The sequence below is a fragment of the Drosophila montana genome, unplaced genomic scaffold (genome assembly GCF_035044405.1).
Source record: "Drosophila montana isolate Dmon_TW-CO22-7 unplaced genomic scaffold, ASM3504440v1 contig_3733_1, whole genome shotgun sequence".
Classification (NCBI taxonomy): domain Eukaryota; kingdom Metazoa; phylum Arthropoda; class Insecta; order Diptera; family Drosophilidae; genus Drosophila; species Drosophila montana.
This window is the reverse complement of record NW_026998620.1, coordinates 12356200-12373575: the sequence shown is the minus strand read 5'-3', so window position 1 is coordinate 12373575 and position 17376 is coordinate 12356200. Positions and strand designations below refer to the sequence as shown.

Genomic DNA, 17376 nt, shown 5'->3' with positions numbered 1-17376 from the left:
CAAACCTGCACACGCACTCAGAGAATAATCATTTGAGAAAAAAGTGTGAACGAGTTCAAGGTGAACAATGAGTTACAAAGAAAACTGGCTCAAGATGTTTTTCTTCCGAGTAGTTGTTACGAGCATAAGAGCATTACAACCAAAGACTATATAAAGATTTCCTTGTAAATTTATAGAAATAATGATGACAAAGGAAACATCCATTCGTAACATGATAAGTATGGCCAGTTGCAAACCTGAAAGTTATTGTAAAAGCGCAGAGAATGTTGCCCTTTCATTGCCAATTAGAACTAAGTACTATATAATGAGCCGAGCATTCATCAGGCCCATTGAAAAAGTTAGCTGAAAAGAGCTGATACCTCATTTGGAAGTGAACAAGTGGGAGTGCACTAGTGGGAGTGCACTAGTGGGAGTGCACTAGTGGGAAGTGCCTAACTATAAGACACACTGCGGTTACAAGCACTCTCGCTTCACACACACGCATATACATACATCTACGCATTTAATGCTGCGGCTATGCCACTTCTTATCTTTGCTCCGCACTTTGTATTATATGTTCTTGATTAACTTGGTTCATTGTCCATTGGTATAAATATGGCATCCAACTGTGTGTAAATAACAAAGCCCAAGAGGCTTCATAAAAAAAAGAAAATTTATAATTTTGTGGGGAACAGTTAATGGGAAATAAATAAATCTGTACTTACATATAGTGCAGAGAGATATAGAATTTGATCCATTTATTGAAAACGGACTTAAAACTAACTAACTAATCGCATGCACAGATTACAGTTCAAAATTTCCAGTCTAACATAGATCAACTTGGCTGTTAATGGTGCGCAAGTATATATAGTATATACTTTATGGAGTCGGACACATATCCCTCCGTCTGTTTTAAACATTTGCACAAATCGATTATACCCGTTCTACCGACTTTCAAGGGGTTCAACTGTAAACTGGTAAACTGAGAAAAGTGAGTTCTGTTTTCAGTTCAGTTTTAGTTGGTAAGCAGCTTTTTAGTCGGAATTGGCTTAAAATTGCTGGATGCATAAGGATACAAGGATTCTTGGTAATTTCCTTCAAAATAATCTGTTTTGTGGCTGAAATGCAAGCTAATTGTAGGCGCTCAGCATATCCAAGAACTGGAGATTCGAAGAGCAGAAACATTTGGCGGAAATTTCATGGAATCATATTTTAATTGGGTTTTAATAGTAAACACAATTATTTAAATCCAAGCTCTTGTCATTCAATACGATGGAAATATGAATATTAACAAGTAATAAAAACTTTGCGGACTTCGATAAGTTTTGAAACTGTTGGCCAAGAACCCTGTAGGCGTCGTAAAATTAATTATTATTTTCAATCTGCTCTCAAGGAGATCAACACTCGTCCTTAAACCAAATTTATCTGACTTAATACTTTAAATTGTGGTACATTTTGTCAATGTGTGGGCGTGCAATTGAAATATTAACTGAAGCTAATAGACTCGATGCCGTATTTGATTAATAGTATCGAGTATCGAGTTTAGTCATATAAATATTACGCATACGCCCTGTTGCACGGAGTTCAGCATTTGTTAACTGCCCGAAAAGTAATGTAGAAACAAGTGTTGAAGTCTTTGCAGTTGCTGATGATGCTGTCAGGCGACCCACACGCTCCCCGAGTTCAGTGTTAATTGCCAAGCCCCGAAAAAAGTCGTAACAAAAAACAAAATTAAAAGTAAGCAAGGCCAGACGCAAGACTCTGAACTAATTAAATGTTGGCCAACGCAGCAGCAGCCAGAGCAGCCCGGGCAGCTACAGGGTAACTACATAGTATGTAAATTTTGGAGCTGCTTTGCGTGCTGAGAATTTGCCAAGATGCTGGCAACGCCCACAGGTGTCAGCCAAACTGACGCCTCCCAAATGGCAGCCAGCTGTCAACGCAGCCAGCAATTGCAGCTGCTGTGTGAAGAGATGTGCCCCACGCCCCCGCCCTCTCTGGTGAGGCGTTGCCTAGCACACATATCGTATGCCTCACTATATATATATATATATATATATATCTATCGATAGCTCTGACACTGGCTGCGTCTTTGATTGGAATTTGTTCATAAAGTCTGAAATGAAAAACGCCTGACAGTCTCCGAGTGGCTGCGCCCTCAACCAAAGACGCCTCCAGAGGAGCCTCTAGAGCACCCGCCTTGTATAGTCATTACGGTGTTGCGTCGTGTTGGTGTCTTGTCTAATGTTATGCCCTATAGATGGCAAAAAAGGAGCATATTGGTTGTGCGCAAACGTATGTGACAGCCCATGGGGGGCTTCTTCGACCAGTTAAGGTATTTCTTGAGCAGCATCATCAACCGAGGCGATCTAAGCCCAACGAAAGTTTTTAGTCGTTCACGGTTCAACCCAAAGGTTCCACTTTAAAACTTGTACCAGTACTGAATTTCTCGGTTCTCAATTATGACTCCAATTTTGATCATTTTCAAACAACTAAAAGAAATATTTAACAATTAAATGGTATGTTTTGGCTCAGGCTCACATAACTAGTCTAGTTAGAGGTCACGTTGAAAAATATTGGTATACCGAAAAACAATTTCTATAATTATTTTTTTAATTTTTTTTTAAAAGTGGAAAGTTATAAAATGAGAAACATATTTCTGAAAAGTTGAAAAATGTAAACAAGAAAGAAGTGTTTATGATTTTTCGTTATTGTAAAAAAAATTATAAAAATTTTTAGAATATACATTTTTCAAAGCCAAGAAATATGTTCTGAAATTTAGCAAAAATTTAATTTAATGGGCTAAGCCATTTACGGCAGTTTGGCGCTGAGTACAGGGTGTCTCGAGATCTAGCATGGTTGTTTTTTTTTTTTGTGTTTTTGTTTCAGTAAGTTTTGTTTTTGCTTGTGTCAGACACTCAGTCAGTTTGTTGGCTGTGGCTGACACGGGCAGACGTGTATTGAGCCATGTTAACGGATGTATTTTGGTGTTTTAAATGGAATTGGTCTTGCTGTTGTTCTTGCAGGGAGTTACAGGCCGCCAGCGGTGAGTGGCTGAAGGAAGCTTATGCGTCCTGCGAGTCTGTCGATCATTTAAGCACCAGCGACGTGCTGCGGAAAAGCATACGCCGCTCCTGGACCATATCAAGTGAGTCAGCTTAAAAGTAATCGAATTTTATTTGTGTCTGAACCATGCCTGCTTGCAGATCCCGAGGACGATCCGAATAATCCAAATTCGCAGCAAACCGTCGCCGACAATCTGTATCCACAGCAACAACATTTAATTGAGGCACAATCGGCGGGCAGCTATCCCTTGTTGCATCAACATACGCTGCATCAGCAGCTGCAGCAGCAGCAGCTGCAACAGCATCAGGCGCCCCCGCAGCCGCGCCAGGCGCACATCATTAATTATAGTAGCGGCAGTGCCACGCCCATTAGTGGGAGCAAGTGGCATTTGGGGCGTCGGGTTTTACGGCAATCGACGCTGCCCAGCACACTGAATAACGATCCGAATCTGAGCGGCAGCGGTGCCAATTTGGCTAACTACAATTCAGCGAATCTGACCGCGCCCACCTCGCCGCATAAGCTGCAGAACAATCCGCTCTATCCGAGCGCCTACAACAGCGACGATATCATCCACATGAACACCGCCGCCGACAACGACAACTACACCCAGATACTGATACAGCAGCCGCAGCCGCAGCTGGAGGCAGCGGCGAGTCCACCCACGCATAGCCATCGGCTGCAGGTGCGCCGCCAGTCGACGCTGCCGGCGAATCCGTGCCAGGCGCCGCCCACCATTTACATGTCCACCTCACCGAATCGCGTCTATAGCCGTTCGCCGGAACGGTCACCGGGCGAACAGCAGCGTTATACGCCCTTCACGCGCCAGACATCCTTCCCGGAGCCGCCGAGCAACTATCATCGCACCAAGTTGCTGCCCAGCACAGCCAATTTGCCGGCTCCGGCCAGCCAGTCCTCGTCAACAGTCACAACGGCCGCTGCGCCGCCGCTCAACTACGAATCGCAGGCATCCAGCATGGCCAGCGATGAGATGGACTATAGTCAGACGTTTGGCAAGCCGCGCATGATGCGCCAGGCCACATTGCCCAATCCCGATCAGCACGTCAAGCTGCTGCCCACATCGCCGCCCAAGCGCCAGACCTCTCCGCAGTTCCGACGCTCGCCGGAGTTTACACGCCAGCAGACGCTTCCAAATCCGGAGGCTTTTAGCAGCGGCAACACGCTGACCGTGCACCAGGCGCCACCGGCCAAATTTATGCCCATCTCGCCGCGCACCAAGCAGAACTTCTTGTTTCCCAGCGTGCAGAATCCGCGCCAGTTTCTCTCACAGCAAAATGTGCCCACTGTGGGCGCCGTGGATCTTGGCAGCGGCGGGAGCGTAGCCAGTACCGCCGGCGAGCAGTACTCGAGCAGCCAGAGCGTCAATATACACCATTCGCGCGATCCGCACTCCAAGATGATCAAGGTGCGCAGCCATAGCAACGAGGAGTACTCGAACAGCAACAAAGCCCATGTGGAGTGTCGCCGCCTGCTGCCCGAAATACCCACGACGCAGCGCTCGCAGAGCCGCTCTCCCAGCCGGCTGGTGCGGCAGGACTGCCTCAAGGAGCAGGAGCACGGCTCCCGCACTTTCGGCGAGGCCAAGCAGCAGTTCAATCAGTTTCCCGATGTCAGCGAAGAGCTGGAAACCCAGCCGGAATACGTCGACTACTTTGGCAACAGCGCCACTAGCTTCCTGGAGTCGGATGAGGTCCAGTACGAGAAGAACTATAATGCGGGCTTTAGCAGCGAACCGCGCATCATCTTCAACGATGGCTCCGACGATTCTCCCTACAAGCCGAAGCACACGCGGCCCATCTACAGCGCCGAGAACGTGCTGGCGGGCGGCGATGGTGGCTATGGCGCGGCTCCACTGGCCGGCTTCTATACGGACATGGGCGCCACGGGCCATATGATGCACAGCGGTGCGGCCCTGCCACGCACTCCGCTCATGCACAATCGAATGCGGCGACGACAGTCGCGGGAGCTGCCCATGCCGCAGGAGGAGTACGGAGCGGGCATAGCCGAAGCGGCTGCAGCGGCAGCGACAGCCACAGCCCCGGGCGCAGGTGCAGCAGGTGCCACGGCAGCAGGAACGGAGCAGAGCGCAGCAGATCGTCGCAAGCCGGAGCAAATGCGTTCCGTGTCGGAGGATTCTGGCGCCAAGACCGCGCCGAAGCCCATAACGCGTCGCTCCTTCTCGCATCCCGAAAAGGACTCAATGGTAACAGGATTAGTTTTGCCTTTGTCAAATGTTTTAAGCCAATCTAGGCCAACTTTTTGCAGCCACCTAAGAAATTGGAGACCTCGAAAATACCCAGCCCCCGACCGCTGGCCGATATATTGGATAAGACGCGTGGTGGCGTCTCGAAGATTCCCCAAGCGCGTCGTCGCAACAGTCGCGGCGAAGAGGGTAAGTCCAGGCTGACGATTTCTAATAGTTGCTCTAGTTGCTTTGTGCACCCGCGCAGCAGTAGAAACCTGTAGCTAGTTAGCCTTAGTTAGCTGTAGTTAGTTGCAATCACCCGATTTATTAAATTTGTGCACCCCCTCCCCGCTGCCGCATGCGGCACAAATATTAACCATTATATAGGTAGAGTACCACAGCATCACTACTCCTTCCATGAACTGCTTAAGCACCAGAACTCTGACCTATCCAATCGCTTGAAAAAAACGCCAATTCCCGTTAACACAGTCCCAGCTAAAGAGGACGAGCCGGCCGCAGCGAAGACGGCAGAGGCTAACGACAAATGTCCCAACGCTGGAAGCAACAAGGAGGCCAATGAGACGGAAGGCGCCGCAGCGGTAAGTGACCCCTCCCCGCACCCCGGCATATACACACACTAATCAGAGCCCCACAACTGATGCTTAATCCCTTCCAGCAGCACACCAGCACCTTGGGGGAGCAGGAGCTGCAGAATGCAGTGGAGGCAGCTGCCGTTGTCTTTAAGAAGGTCGTGCTGCAGCGACGCAAGGAGAAAGCAAAGGAGAAGGCTGCCGAGGAGGGTGAGTGCTAATGACCAACATCTCCACTAGCTCTTAAATTATGTAGTTTGTATCTGTATGTGTGTGTGTGTGTGTGTGTGTGTGTGTGTGTGTGTGTGTGTGTGTATGTGTATGTGTATGTGTGGTTACGGTTGTGGTATTGGTTGCGGTTGTGGTTGTGTGTGCTTGGCGCATAATAAGCTCGGTGACGGTGCCCTGTGTCTAACTTAAGTTTTTCACTGGGTTTCGCTTTTCCTCTAATTTTACGCACAAATTAATTAGGCGACACTTTGGAGCCGCACGGTGGCTAGGGGGAAGGGGAAACGAAGAAGTCCTGCGCTTGATGTGGGTCATTATTGCCTTTATCATTATTCACTCTAACGCACCCCATTGGCTTTTGTCCTGCTCTTAAGTATCTGGGTATAATTATAATTGCAAGCATTTTCCGAGATTTGTCAAAAGAACCCAAAACTCGGTCGGTTGTGGCTGGGAATAAGTGCATCACTTTGAGGGATTAAGGAATTTAAATTGTGACTGCCGCAATGCTCTTCTTTGATGCAGCTAAACAAAGAAAATATTTGCAAATTTAATAAACAGACGCTGCCCCGAAACAACACTCGATTTTAATAAACCCATTTCAATTGCCGCCTAAAAGTGTGCTTCACTTTTTGTGCATAGCCAAAAAATTGTGGAAAATGAAAACATGTTCAAAATTCTTTGATACTATATATTTACTGGAAATGGCAAGCATAACAATGTTATCTTTTGTGCGCACTGACTGTAGCGAGAACGAATTCGCAGCTTTACACTCTGAAAAATAAACTATAAACTCATTCAAAATTCCATATAACATCATCAAAATTTTGTGTGTTTTTACAATTTGAATTTGCAGAATTGAAAAGGGAATTAGAATGAATACATTATAATCTCTATAGCTAGAGCCGAAGAGTTTCAGTTGTTCGAACTAGATAAAAGCGAAAAGACGCAGTTATTCATTTATGATATATCATATCATAAATATCGCAAGGGAACGATAAGTTTCGAAAAATAACTACGTGAGATATTGGCCAAGGTTTAAAGATCACAGCTACTCTCATGTCTCGAACCAAACTAGTGTTGATATGGAAACGTCTGAGCTGATGGTCAGTGCTATTGAAAAAAGGTACCTTAAATCCTATACCTAAAAAAAAACTATTACTTATTAAACCGGATAGATTTGACACGGTATACAACTAATGCAACATTTTGAATAATCCTTTAAAATTCTTCAATTTAAATTATTTTTTCTTCAAATCATTTGCTGCTGAAGTTTGGCCTCAAACTAAAACAGAAATGTATGCAGCACAGTAATTAGAGTTAATTCCAAAATTTAAATTGTTCAGATAGATTATGGAAATACGAGTCAATAAATTTGGAAAAATCACCTTATCTCAATTATATAAGTACTTGAAAAATGTGAATATTTGTTAGAATGTTCACTCTTTCCATTTATTTAAAGGAAAGAAAATACCGCTCGTTCAAATGTTTCATTTCAAAAGGAAATTTAATTTTTTAGAGTGCACGTTTTATGTGGTTTATTGAGGAGCCATGAAATATTTTCACACACACACAGCATGTGGCAGCGAATTCATAAATCGCCCACAACACAAAGACAGAGGCAAATGTGTGTATGTATTTTCCAACAATACAAGCGTTTTTTTTTTGCTCCCCCCGAAATGCTTTTGGCATCTATTGTTATGTTTTAATTTGCTGTTTGTTTGCGAGTCTCGGGGACGGCGACTGCGAACCCGAATCCATTCGAGAACTACAATCAGGACATTGTCGCCCACGCTTTGGAAGTTCGCTCAAGCGCCTCGTCTACTTGGGGGCTATCTGTCGAAAATGTATCGTTAATCTTTAAGCGTGCACCTGCCTGGTGAGTGGAGTCGTGAGGGGGGAGCCACTTTTCGAAACGGTCCAATGTGAACGTACCCCAAATATTTGCTTTGCGGCTGCCAGGCGCTTGTGCAACATGCATGCATTTCCCTGTGTTTTGTTTGCGCAAACACAAGGAATCTATCGGACAAGCTGTCGTGGCGGCTGCAAAGGATTCGAGACTGGCGGATGGTGCGGCCTGGCCTTCAAAAGCTTTTTACCAAATCTAGCATAAACGCAGCTCGAGTATTAAAGATGAAACCGCAATGCAAATACTTTGGGGACACATTTCCTCTGCCCGGGCCTGGGCCTGCGAAATGCGAAGACACACACAGGCAGATGGTAAACTATGTGAAATGGGGGCAAGGAAAAGTCAAATATTCAAAGCATTTCCTTGAGATCTGCATAAATATTAGCTTAGGTGCGAAATTAGATCTATTAAATAGCTGGGCTGTCTAGGGTTAGACGAGTCGACTCCAGATCAACATGTGACTGATTTTGGATTGAAATGTAGCGGTGTGTGGGAGTGGGTTCTCAATAGATTAATAGATATTTAGCCAACAGATATTTGCCACTTTTTCACATTAGTAACCAACAACTTTGCCCAAGAGTACTCATTTAGTCAGTAAAATAAGCTGAAGCTTAAACCATTTGAGAATTTTAAGCGCAAATTGCCAAAAAGTGAATTAAATGTCGCCTGAGAAATGTGTTAATATGCTGTCATAAAATAGAAAATAAGAATTAAGAATATGAGTATCTAATGGTGTCAAGCATTACAAATGTATCTAATTAACATAAGTTCAACATAAGCTCACAATATTTACACATGCACAGAAGTACATAACAACCTTAACAAATAGTGAACTAACCCCATTGTAGTACATAGCTTTGCAACCACCTGGCCCGCCCAAGCTCTTGTGGTAGTGGTGCATTAGTTACCCATGCTAAAACCCATTAAACGTGCCTAAAACCCGTATCTCACCTGTGATAAACCAGTATTTTCCATTGTCATTCTGTGGTGTCGGTCAACGTCAAGCTAATTGAGTCGAAAAACTGCTCTACAAAGAACAAAACAAAAAACCCACCCCATTAATTCACAGGCTCGCAGCTGGCAGCTGGCGCTTCCGGTGACAGCAACGGCGATGCCATGGAAACCTCGTCGTCGTCAGAGCTGGAGTTCAGGTGCAGCACAGCGGCCACGGCGGGTCAGTCGCAGTACAGTGTCGAAGCGGATGAGTTCAAGCTTGTTTTTCTAAACTCGGACTCGTCATCGTCGTGCAAAGAGGAGGAGGAGGAGGAAGAGGACGACGGAGACGGCAATGATACGGATACCGCGTCCAGTTCCTCCTGCACATCCACGCACCAGTGCCACAGCATTGTGAGCAATGTGGAGGACTGCGATTGGGATTACTTTGAACCGTCGATGATTGCTGCAACGACAACAACAACCACAACCATGATTGCCTACGCCAGCTCAATAACGCCCACAACGCCTACGCCGCCGCCAAGGCTGCGGCGCAAATCCAGCGACAGCGATTCTCCCCTGCTGCAGCGTCGCCAGCAGCTGCGCAGCTATTGCTCAAAGATACGTGAGAGCGACACCGGCACCGACGAAGAACTGCACATGCAGGCCGAGAGCAGCTCCCAGACCAGCTCGGATCAGAACCAGACGCCGCCGACGCCCACGCTGCCACTTAGCATGAAGGCGCGCATCAAGACGCGCTTCCTCAAGAGCCATCACCACTACCAGCACCATCATCATAGCCACACGCCCAGCAGATGCGGTTGCAGTGGGGCAACAACCCCACAGCAGCCCCAATATGTGCCGATACCCGTGCCGGTGCCCATACCCGTGCCCCTGGCCGCCTACCACAACTGGCAGCTGGAGCATACGGGCGCGCCGCTGCTCGAGCAGGACGAGCACCTGGCTGCCTCGCTGCAGCAGCTATGGCAGGCCGCGGCGGCAGCCTCGTCGACACCAAACTCGCCGCAGCAACAGCAGCAGCAACAACAACAGGCAGCAGCTGCAGCTGCCGCCGCCGCGGCCATGGTTGCTTATTCGCAGCAATTCGCCGCGGCCAGCAACATGTTTGATGCAACACCGCCGGCAACAACCAAAAGCTATCAGCAATTGCCAACAACAACAAGTCAACTGGGCGGCGGTTTCAAGTCCTCGGCGCCGGAGCTGAGCGCCTCGCTGGGCTCGCTGATGACGCAGTCGCTGTGCTCCACTGCGTCCACGTCTTCATCAACAACGTCCGGCTATGGCACAGCAGGTCGCAGCCTGGAAACATTAGCCGGCTGTCTGTGTCTGGCACAGCAACAACAACAACAACAACAACAAAAACAAAAACAGCAACAACAGCATCAGCAGAAACAACAACAACAACTGGCCAGCCAAATGGCTTTCAAGCCAGCTCCAACAAGTTTAGGTTTAGTATTGCCGCGGACGCCGTCGGGTGAGCAACAACAAACGCGTCGTTCGCTCTGTGTCGATGCCGATGCCATTGACGTTGACGTTGACGCTGACGTCGCCAGAACGCCCACAACAACAGTGAGATTGTGTAATGCGAATGATAAAAGCAGCAGCGACTGCGACTGCGACTGCGACGCCAGCAACAGTGTTAAATATAGAGCACATGTTGATGTTGCCGCTGTGCCTGATAAAAGCGAGGCGATGCCAGCAGCAACATTGACAGCCAAGCTGCCAAATAAATGCCAAAATCTAAGCGAAACTGTGCAAAACACAAGACCAACAGCAGCAGCAGCAGCAGCGGGCACAGAAACGCAAACGCAAACACAAACAGAAAAGACAGAAACTGAAAGACAAACCTACCTGGCGAGTAACAAGCACGACGACGACAAAGACGAAGCAGCGGAGGCAGCAGACGAAACAAATATACATAAAAATCAAGTACCAGCAACAGCAGCAACAACAACTACAACTGGAGCCACATTGAGTGCGGCTACTCCTGCGGTAATAACTCGTTTCAGCGGCGGCGGCCAAGTTGCAGTCGAAAATGTTGAGATTGTTGCCGCCGTTGCGCCTAGAGAGCAACAACTGCAGCAGCAGCCACAACTAGAGCCGCAGCTAGCGAGGAATTTGTCCTCCCATCGGTTTATAAATAAAAAGCCCACAAATATGTCCGAGAGCGAGCCAAGTGAGGCGGCGGCGTTCGGCCATTTGCGCAGCGAAAGCTACGCCGCCAACAGCAGCAACAGCAACTGCAGCAGCAACAGCCGCAGCAGCAGCAGCGGCAGCAACAGCGAAGCTGAAGATGAGCGCAGCCCACGCAAATTGGTGGAGCGCAGCTACGATGTTGCCTTGGCCATGCAGGCGGAGATGGAGGAGCCACCAGCGCCACAGAGGCCAGCAGTGCCCGTGCAAATGGTGCACCACAGCACAACCGACGGCAGCAGCAGCAGTGATTCCAGCAGCAACAGCAGCTCCAGCTCCGAGTCTTGCGACTCGGATGACACTGGCACCGTCGCAGATCGGCGACCCAAGCGCAAACGTTTCAACAAGGTGTTTGTGGTTAATCGACAGGTGGGCCAGGCGGCGCGTGCCAGACGCAGCTCATCCACCGAGGGTGATTCATTGTCCTCCTCGGATGCAAATCTCGAAGATTCATCAGATAACGATACGGATACCGAGCGCACCGACTGCGGCATTGTGCTAAACTATGTAAAGGCATTGGCTGAGGAGGAGAAGGAGGAGCAGAAGGCAGAGGAACAACAACCAATTGCAGCGGCACGTGATGCCAGCGACGAAGATGAAGAAGATGATGATGAAAGTGAACGCCGCGTTGCCAACTCAAGCGATGAGCTTGCCAACTGCATTGTGGTTGTGGGCGGCTGCACCGACGACGACGCCAATGCCGGCGGCGTTGTGCTGCATGGCATGCGCGCTCTGCCAGACGTCGAAGAGGAGGAGCAGGAGGAGCAGGAGCAGTCAGAGGAGCAATCAGAGCACAGCATTGAGCAGCCGCTGCCATTCGAATTAAGCTCCGTCCTGGCTGCCTGCGATGAGCTGCATAGCATTTCTAACGATGTGAATCGCCTACTGGCGCTGCACAAGCAAAACTCCCAGCTGGAGCTCAAATTGCAGCGACTGCGTCGCGGCGTGGCCGAAATCAATGAGGATCATCTGCTGCTGCCCAGCACTGCTGCGGCTGCCGCCCACATGGAGCAGCAGAAGCCAAGCGAATGCTGCCAGCAAATGCCTAAAGCAGGGTGTGCACCCAATGCACACCAGGCGGAGAACATAGAGGAGGCGGTGGCCCAAACAGTGGCAACCCTCGTGCCGGCCAGTTGCCATTTCCAGAAAGGCGTAAATGTTAATTCTAATGATGAAAGCGAAGCAACGAAACAAAACGAACCAAGCGACGCCGAGGGTAAACATGTAAACGAAGAGGAACTGGCAAAGGCAGAGAAAACAGAGGCAGCGACTCTTGGGTTTTCATGCCAGCAGCGGCAGCGGCAGCAGGTAAAGGCAAACAGCGATAATAAACTAGCAGCCAGGCAAACAACAACAACAACAACAACAGTGACGACCATCGCAGAGCGAACAGCTGTGCAAACGCAGGCAATGGCAGAGGGGGACGCTGCGGGCGGCGGTATACGCAGCGAAGCATGCAAAATAAACGACGATTTGTTCGACTCGTCGAACTCTCACTCTCTCGCCATAACGAGTAAAGCACCTGAACCACAACAACAACAACAGCAAGAAGAACAGCAGGTAGCTGGGAGAGCGACAGCTGCTGAGCATAAAGAGAGTGCGCTACCTGTTGCTCATAAAGCCGATTGCGCAGCCGATGTGAAGTCGCAGTCGGCATTGGAAACGGCGGCGGCAGCGGAGTCAGTCGAAAATGAAATGTTAAACGTTGCGGTTGAAGAGCCAAACGCGCGCCTAACGTTGTATACTAACAACAACAACAACAGAAACAGCAACAACATTAATAATAATAATAGCAGTAGTAATAATAACAGCAACAACAACAACACTGGCCATAATGACGGCGATTTCGCAGCACAAAAGACAAAAGGCAGCAGCAACAATGCTGTCGTTGTTGTTGGCCAACATAGCAGCAGCAACAGCAACTGTGACGTAGTGAATGTGAATGTGAATGTGAATGTGAATGAAGCATCGTCGCGTGTGTTTGAAAGTTGTGAAAACGAATACGACAAAATATTTGGCAGTCATCAAGAACTGCAAATCAACGAACCAGCAGCAGCAACAGAGGCAACAACAACAACAGCAACAGCAACAACAACGACAACAACAGTCGCTGCAGCCAAGAATTCACTTTCAGCCAAATATCGCAGTTTAGTGATGATTACAAAAGACAATGAAAGTGCAACAACAACAGCAGCAGCAACAACGACGAATAACGACAACGATTATGAAATGGCAGCGATTGGCAACAGCAACAACAACAACTTTGGCCAGAACTTTGGCAATGAGTCAGCCGATACGCTGCGCGCCTTAAAAAACGACAACAACGATTTGAGAGCGGAGCACGGCGTCGAGCTGTTGCCAGTGACGCCAACTCCAAGTGAACGGGAATTGTCGCGTGACTCCTACAGCGTGGACTCGCTAAATGAGCCGAACGTGCGGCCCAAGCTCAGCCTGGACGATGGCCTGGCCGATGATGATTCCTGGGTGGAGGAGCTGAGTCAGCGCGGCGATGGCGACGAGGAGGAGGATGAGAATTTAAGCAATGCAACAACAACACCGACGGCCACCGATTCGGAGGATGCAGAGGGTGATGGTGAGCTGGGCGGACGCATCATGTACATGGATCGGGAGGAGGAGCTGCGTGGCTATAATCGATCGGCCATTGACTTTACTCTGCACACCATTGTCGAGGAGAGCTGTGAGGAGAGCGAGGTGGCCTCCATGCGTGCCGACAACGAACTGGAGCACGAGGAGGAAGAGGATATGGCGGAACGCCGGCGCATGCGCACGCTGCAGCATCATCATAGACTCAGCGCCTCCGAGTTGGAGAAGTACTTCTTCTTTGGTCTGGGCGATGGCAAAGTCATGAGCTCCATTGACACGCGCGGCGATGATACCGCCTCGGAGGTCAGTTCCGAGTGCTCGGAGAGTCTGGACTCATTGCCGCACGATGATCAGCTGCTGGATGGCGCTAACAGTGCCGCAGATTTGGCCTCATCGCGCCTGGAAAAGTATTTCCTCTCTGGCTTCATGGGCTTCAGCGGCGGCGAGAAGCAGGCGGAGAGCGACGAGAGCGGCGGCAGCGTTGGCAGCGACAGCGAGGGGCATCCCAGTCCTAGCCAGCGACGCAAGCGGCTGGTGCGCGCCCGAGGCACGCCGCGCAGTCACAACTCCTCGCTAGATAATCTGCTGCTACCCGAGGCGGATACAATGGACGCATCGACAACTGCAGCTGCAGTTGCAGCTGCAGCAGCAGCAGCAGCAGCAGCAGAGGACACATCAGAATCAGAGGCAGGCTGCGACGATACCGTCATACACATGGCCAACGCAGTAGATCGCGCCTCCGATGGCAGCTCCTCGGACACCATCAAGCGCAAGAAGCAGCTACGCAAGCGTCACGATTCGCTGGACGAGAAGAAGCTGCACGAGGCAGCAGATATGGGCACAAATGGATCGGGAGGAGGAGCCGACTCACATACGTCCACGCTGGGCACAGCTCAGGCCAAGAAGCAGCAGCATCACAGCCGCGACAGCGGCTTTGTGGGCAGCAACGATGATCTATTAAAGTCAAGCGAATGCGAGCCCTGCAAATCCCCCACGCCGGCACTGGGCCAGATCAGCGAGGATCGCGAGCCGCTGGCTGCAGCGGCTGCACTCAGCCTGCCCAAACTGGAGCTGCCTAGCACAAGCGCAAGCGCAGCTGCCACCAACAGCACGCGTCACATGACACTGCAGCCGCCGGCTGTGGCAGGCAACGTCACCACCAGTTCGAATCTGGTGCGCAAGGATAGCTTCAACAACTGGAGCTCCGACGAGGAGACCAATCTCATGATGAGCAAAATGCGTCAGTTCTTCAAGACGCTCATCGTGGCCACGGCCAATGCACAGCAGAGTCAGAGTCAGACCCAGACGCAGACGCAGACACAGAACCTGGCCCAGACGCAGAACCAGAGCGGTGGGAGCACGCCCAGCTCGGTGCGCCGGCTGGCCTGCAAGTCGGATAAGTCTCGACCCGCACAGTTGGCCTATTTTGAGAATGAGCTGACGCGGCTGATGAAGACCGTTCCGGGCATCAATGATGAGCAGGTGCGCGAGATTGTCGAGTATCTCAGCAGCGAAGACACCTGGTCGGATTCGTATGACTCCTCCGACTATACCAGCTCCGACTTGGAGGGCTCCGAACACAAGGGCCAGCTGAAGGCGCAAATCTCCGCCAGCTGCCAGCAGATAATCAATAAGTTCGAGGTGGATGTGGAGGGGGTGCGCGGCGATGGAGGTTTGCTGGACGAGACGCATGCGCTCAATGGCGACACGGCGTTTGTCTACCAGAAGCTGGTGGCTTCCTTCAGCAAGGTGGCTGCGGGAGATACCAGCGAGGCAGCAGCAGCAGCAGCACAGCCGAAGCCAGTCGAGGCGGATGAGGATCACCTGTCCACGGGCAGCACGGAGCAGCGCTCGCCGCAGCTGTTTGTCAAGGTCATGCAGCACATAGGCACCCGCCTGGTGGCGCTGATGCACGAGGTGAGCAGCGGCAATGAGACGCCCACGTCCACCCGACACAGTCGGCGTGCGCAGGCCAAGATCTCAGCCACCACGACAGAGGATGAGGAGGATGAGGTGGAGCAGCAGCTGCAGCTGAAGGCGCTGCCGCTAAAGCAGCTCAAGTTGCGCAGCCGCTCCCATGATCTGCTGCTGGATGGCGGCGCCAACTCTGGGCAACACACACAGCTCCATGGCCAGACACCTGGCCATGCGGCGGCTCATCAGCAGTCAGCGCCGGCGGGCGTTGGGGCCGGCGACAATGCCGGCGAGGAGTGCGGCGTGGCCAGCGATTACGAGCGCTTCTCGTGGCGCGGCAGTTTTGAGTCGGCATTACTGGCTAATGGCGACTCCAGAACGAGGCTCAGCCAGCTGAGCCAGCTAGACAGGGACAACTCGTCGTCTGCGTCCGCTTTGGCTGTAGCAAAGCGCAGATCTGCAGGCGACCTGCTGTTCAGCCAGCACCAGCAGAGCCTCAGTCGCGAGCAGCTGGATCGCGTGCGCTCCTGCGGCAGCATTGGCGGCGGCGATGCCCATCATCATCAGCTGGAGGCATCGCCCGCCAAGCCCTGGCTCTCATCGGCCAGCTCTTGCGCCGATTCCGCCAAGGATGTGCGCCGCTCCAGTGTGCCTGATGCCATCTACGAAACGGACTCCAGCGACGAAGGCCAATCGGCCCAGTTCAGCTCGAATCGCTCCACCTTGCCGCGCAGCCTGACTGGCAGCGTGCCGGTGGCCAGCACCAATTCGCTGCCACGCCTACCCACCAGCGCTGTGGCTTCAGTGGGCGCCGCCTTCACCAGCACGCCCATCACCAAGTCGCAGAACGCGCTCAACTATACGCCCTCCTCAACGGGCAGCGCCAAGAGCGCACGCTATCGCTCGCCAGGCTTGGCGGCACGTGCAGCTGCCGCCAACAGCAGCGGCTGCGCTGGCGTTGGCTCTGCCAGCTCCACCAGCAGCGGCGGCAAAAAGCTTGGCGGTGGTCTCCAACAGTTCCTCTACTCGAAACGGGATGCACGCAAACGCCTGAACATGTCAGCGGGTGAGTTTACCAAGGCCTCCGTTTAACTATCTTGCAGATACATTATCCACGCACACACACACACACACACACACACACAGTTACATGATTCACATACAGAGTTCACATTCTGCAAATGCTCAGCATTTTTGAGATGTTTACCTTTTTACATGGCGATTAGCTTCGAAGTGCTTCCATGCCAGAAATGCCAGCCAGGCGTCAAAATGGCATGCGGCACATTTGGACACGTTTAGCAGAAAACTTTTCTAACCGCAAGCGCGAGAAGGTTTTTCAATAATAAATTGAGTTATTTGTTCAGAGTCCAGCAAGTCCTTAAATTCAAGGCACATTTTTATGTAAAAACTTTTATTTGGCAATTGTTGACGATTTTTTACATTTTATTTATTTTCTTCAATTTACTGAAAATCTATTGACTGTGGCTTCTTTTTTTACAATTCATCTCATTTACTTCTTGATAAAAGTCAAACAGTTAAAGTTCTTCATATATAATTTGAGCGAAAAGAAAAGAATTGTATATGCTTCTATTTTCCTTAATTTTTCTCGGAAAATGAGTGATTTGAGGCCCAAAGTAATCATGATATTTGACTTTACCATGCTACTCTAATATCAGAAGTGCACATAAAAAAATAAAATAAAAAAACTATGCAGAAATGCGATTTTGTACAGAGAAAAA

General features: G+C 50.1%; 1 protein-coding gene across 6 annotated transcripts in view; it reads left to right on the top strand.

Moving 5' to 3' along the window:
- LOC135436867 (synaptotagmin-like protein 4) overlaps window positions 1-17376 on the top strand; it is a 59966-nt gene that overhangs the window by 35264 nt on the left and 7326 nt on the right. For 3 of the 6 annotated variants that reach the window (XM_064694628.1, XM_064694627.1, XM_064694626.1), the window contains exons 2-7: window positions 3006-3127; window positions 3186-5266; window positions 5329-5455; window positions 5636-5847; window positions 5925-6048; window positions 9042-16703. In XM_064694628.1, coding sequence (XP_064550698.1) covers window positions 3620-5266; window positions 5329-5455; window positions 5636-5847; window positions 5925-6048; window positions 9042-16703 — 9772 coding nt within the window. In that variant the 5' untranslated portion in view covers window positions 3006-3127; window positions 3186-3619. Of the gene's footprint in view, window positions 1-3005; window positions 3128-3185; window positions 5267-5328; window positions 5456-5635; window positions 5848-5924; window positions 6049-9041; window positions 16704-17376 lie in introns of those variants that run through there. The other 3 variants (XM_064694629.1, XM_064694631.1, XM_064694625.1) reach the window with 2 other exon arrangements.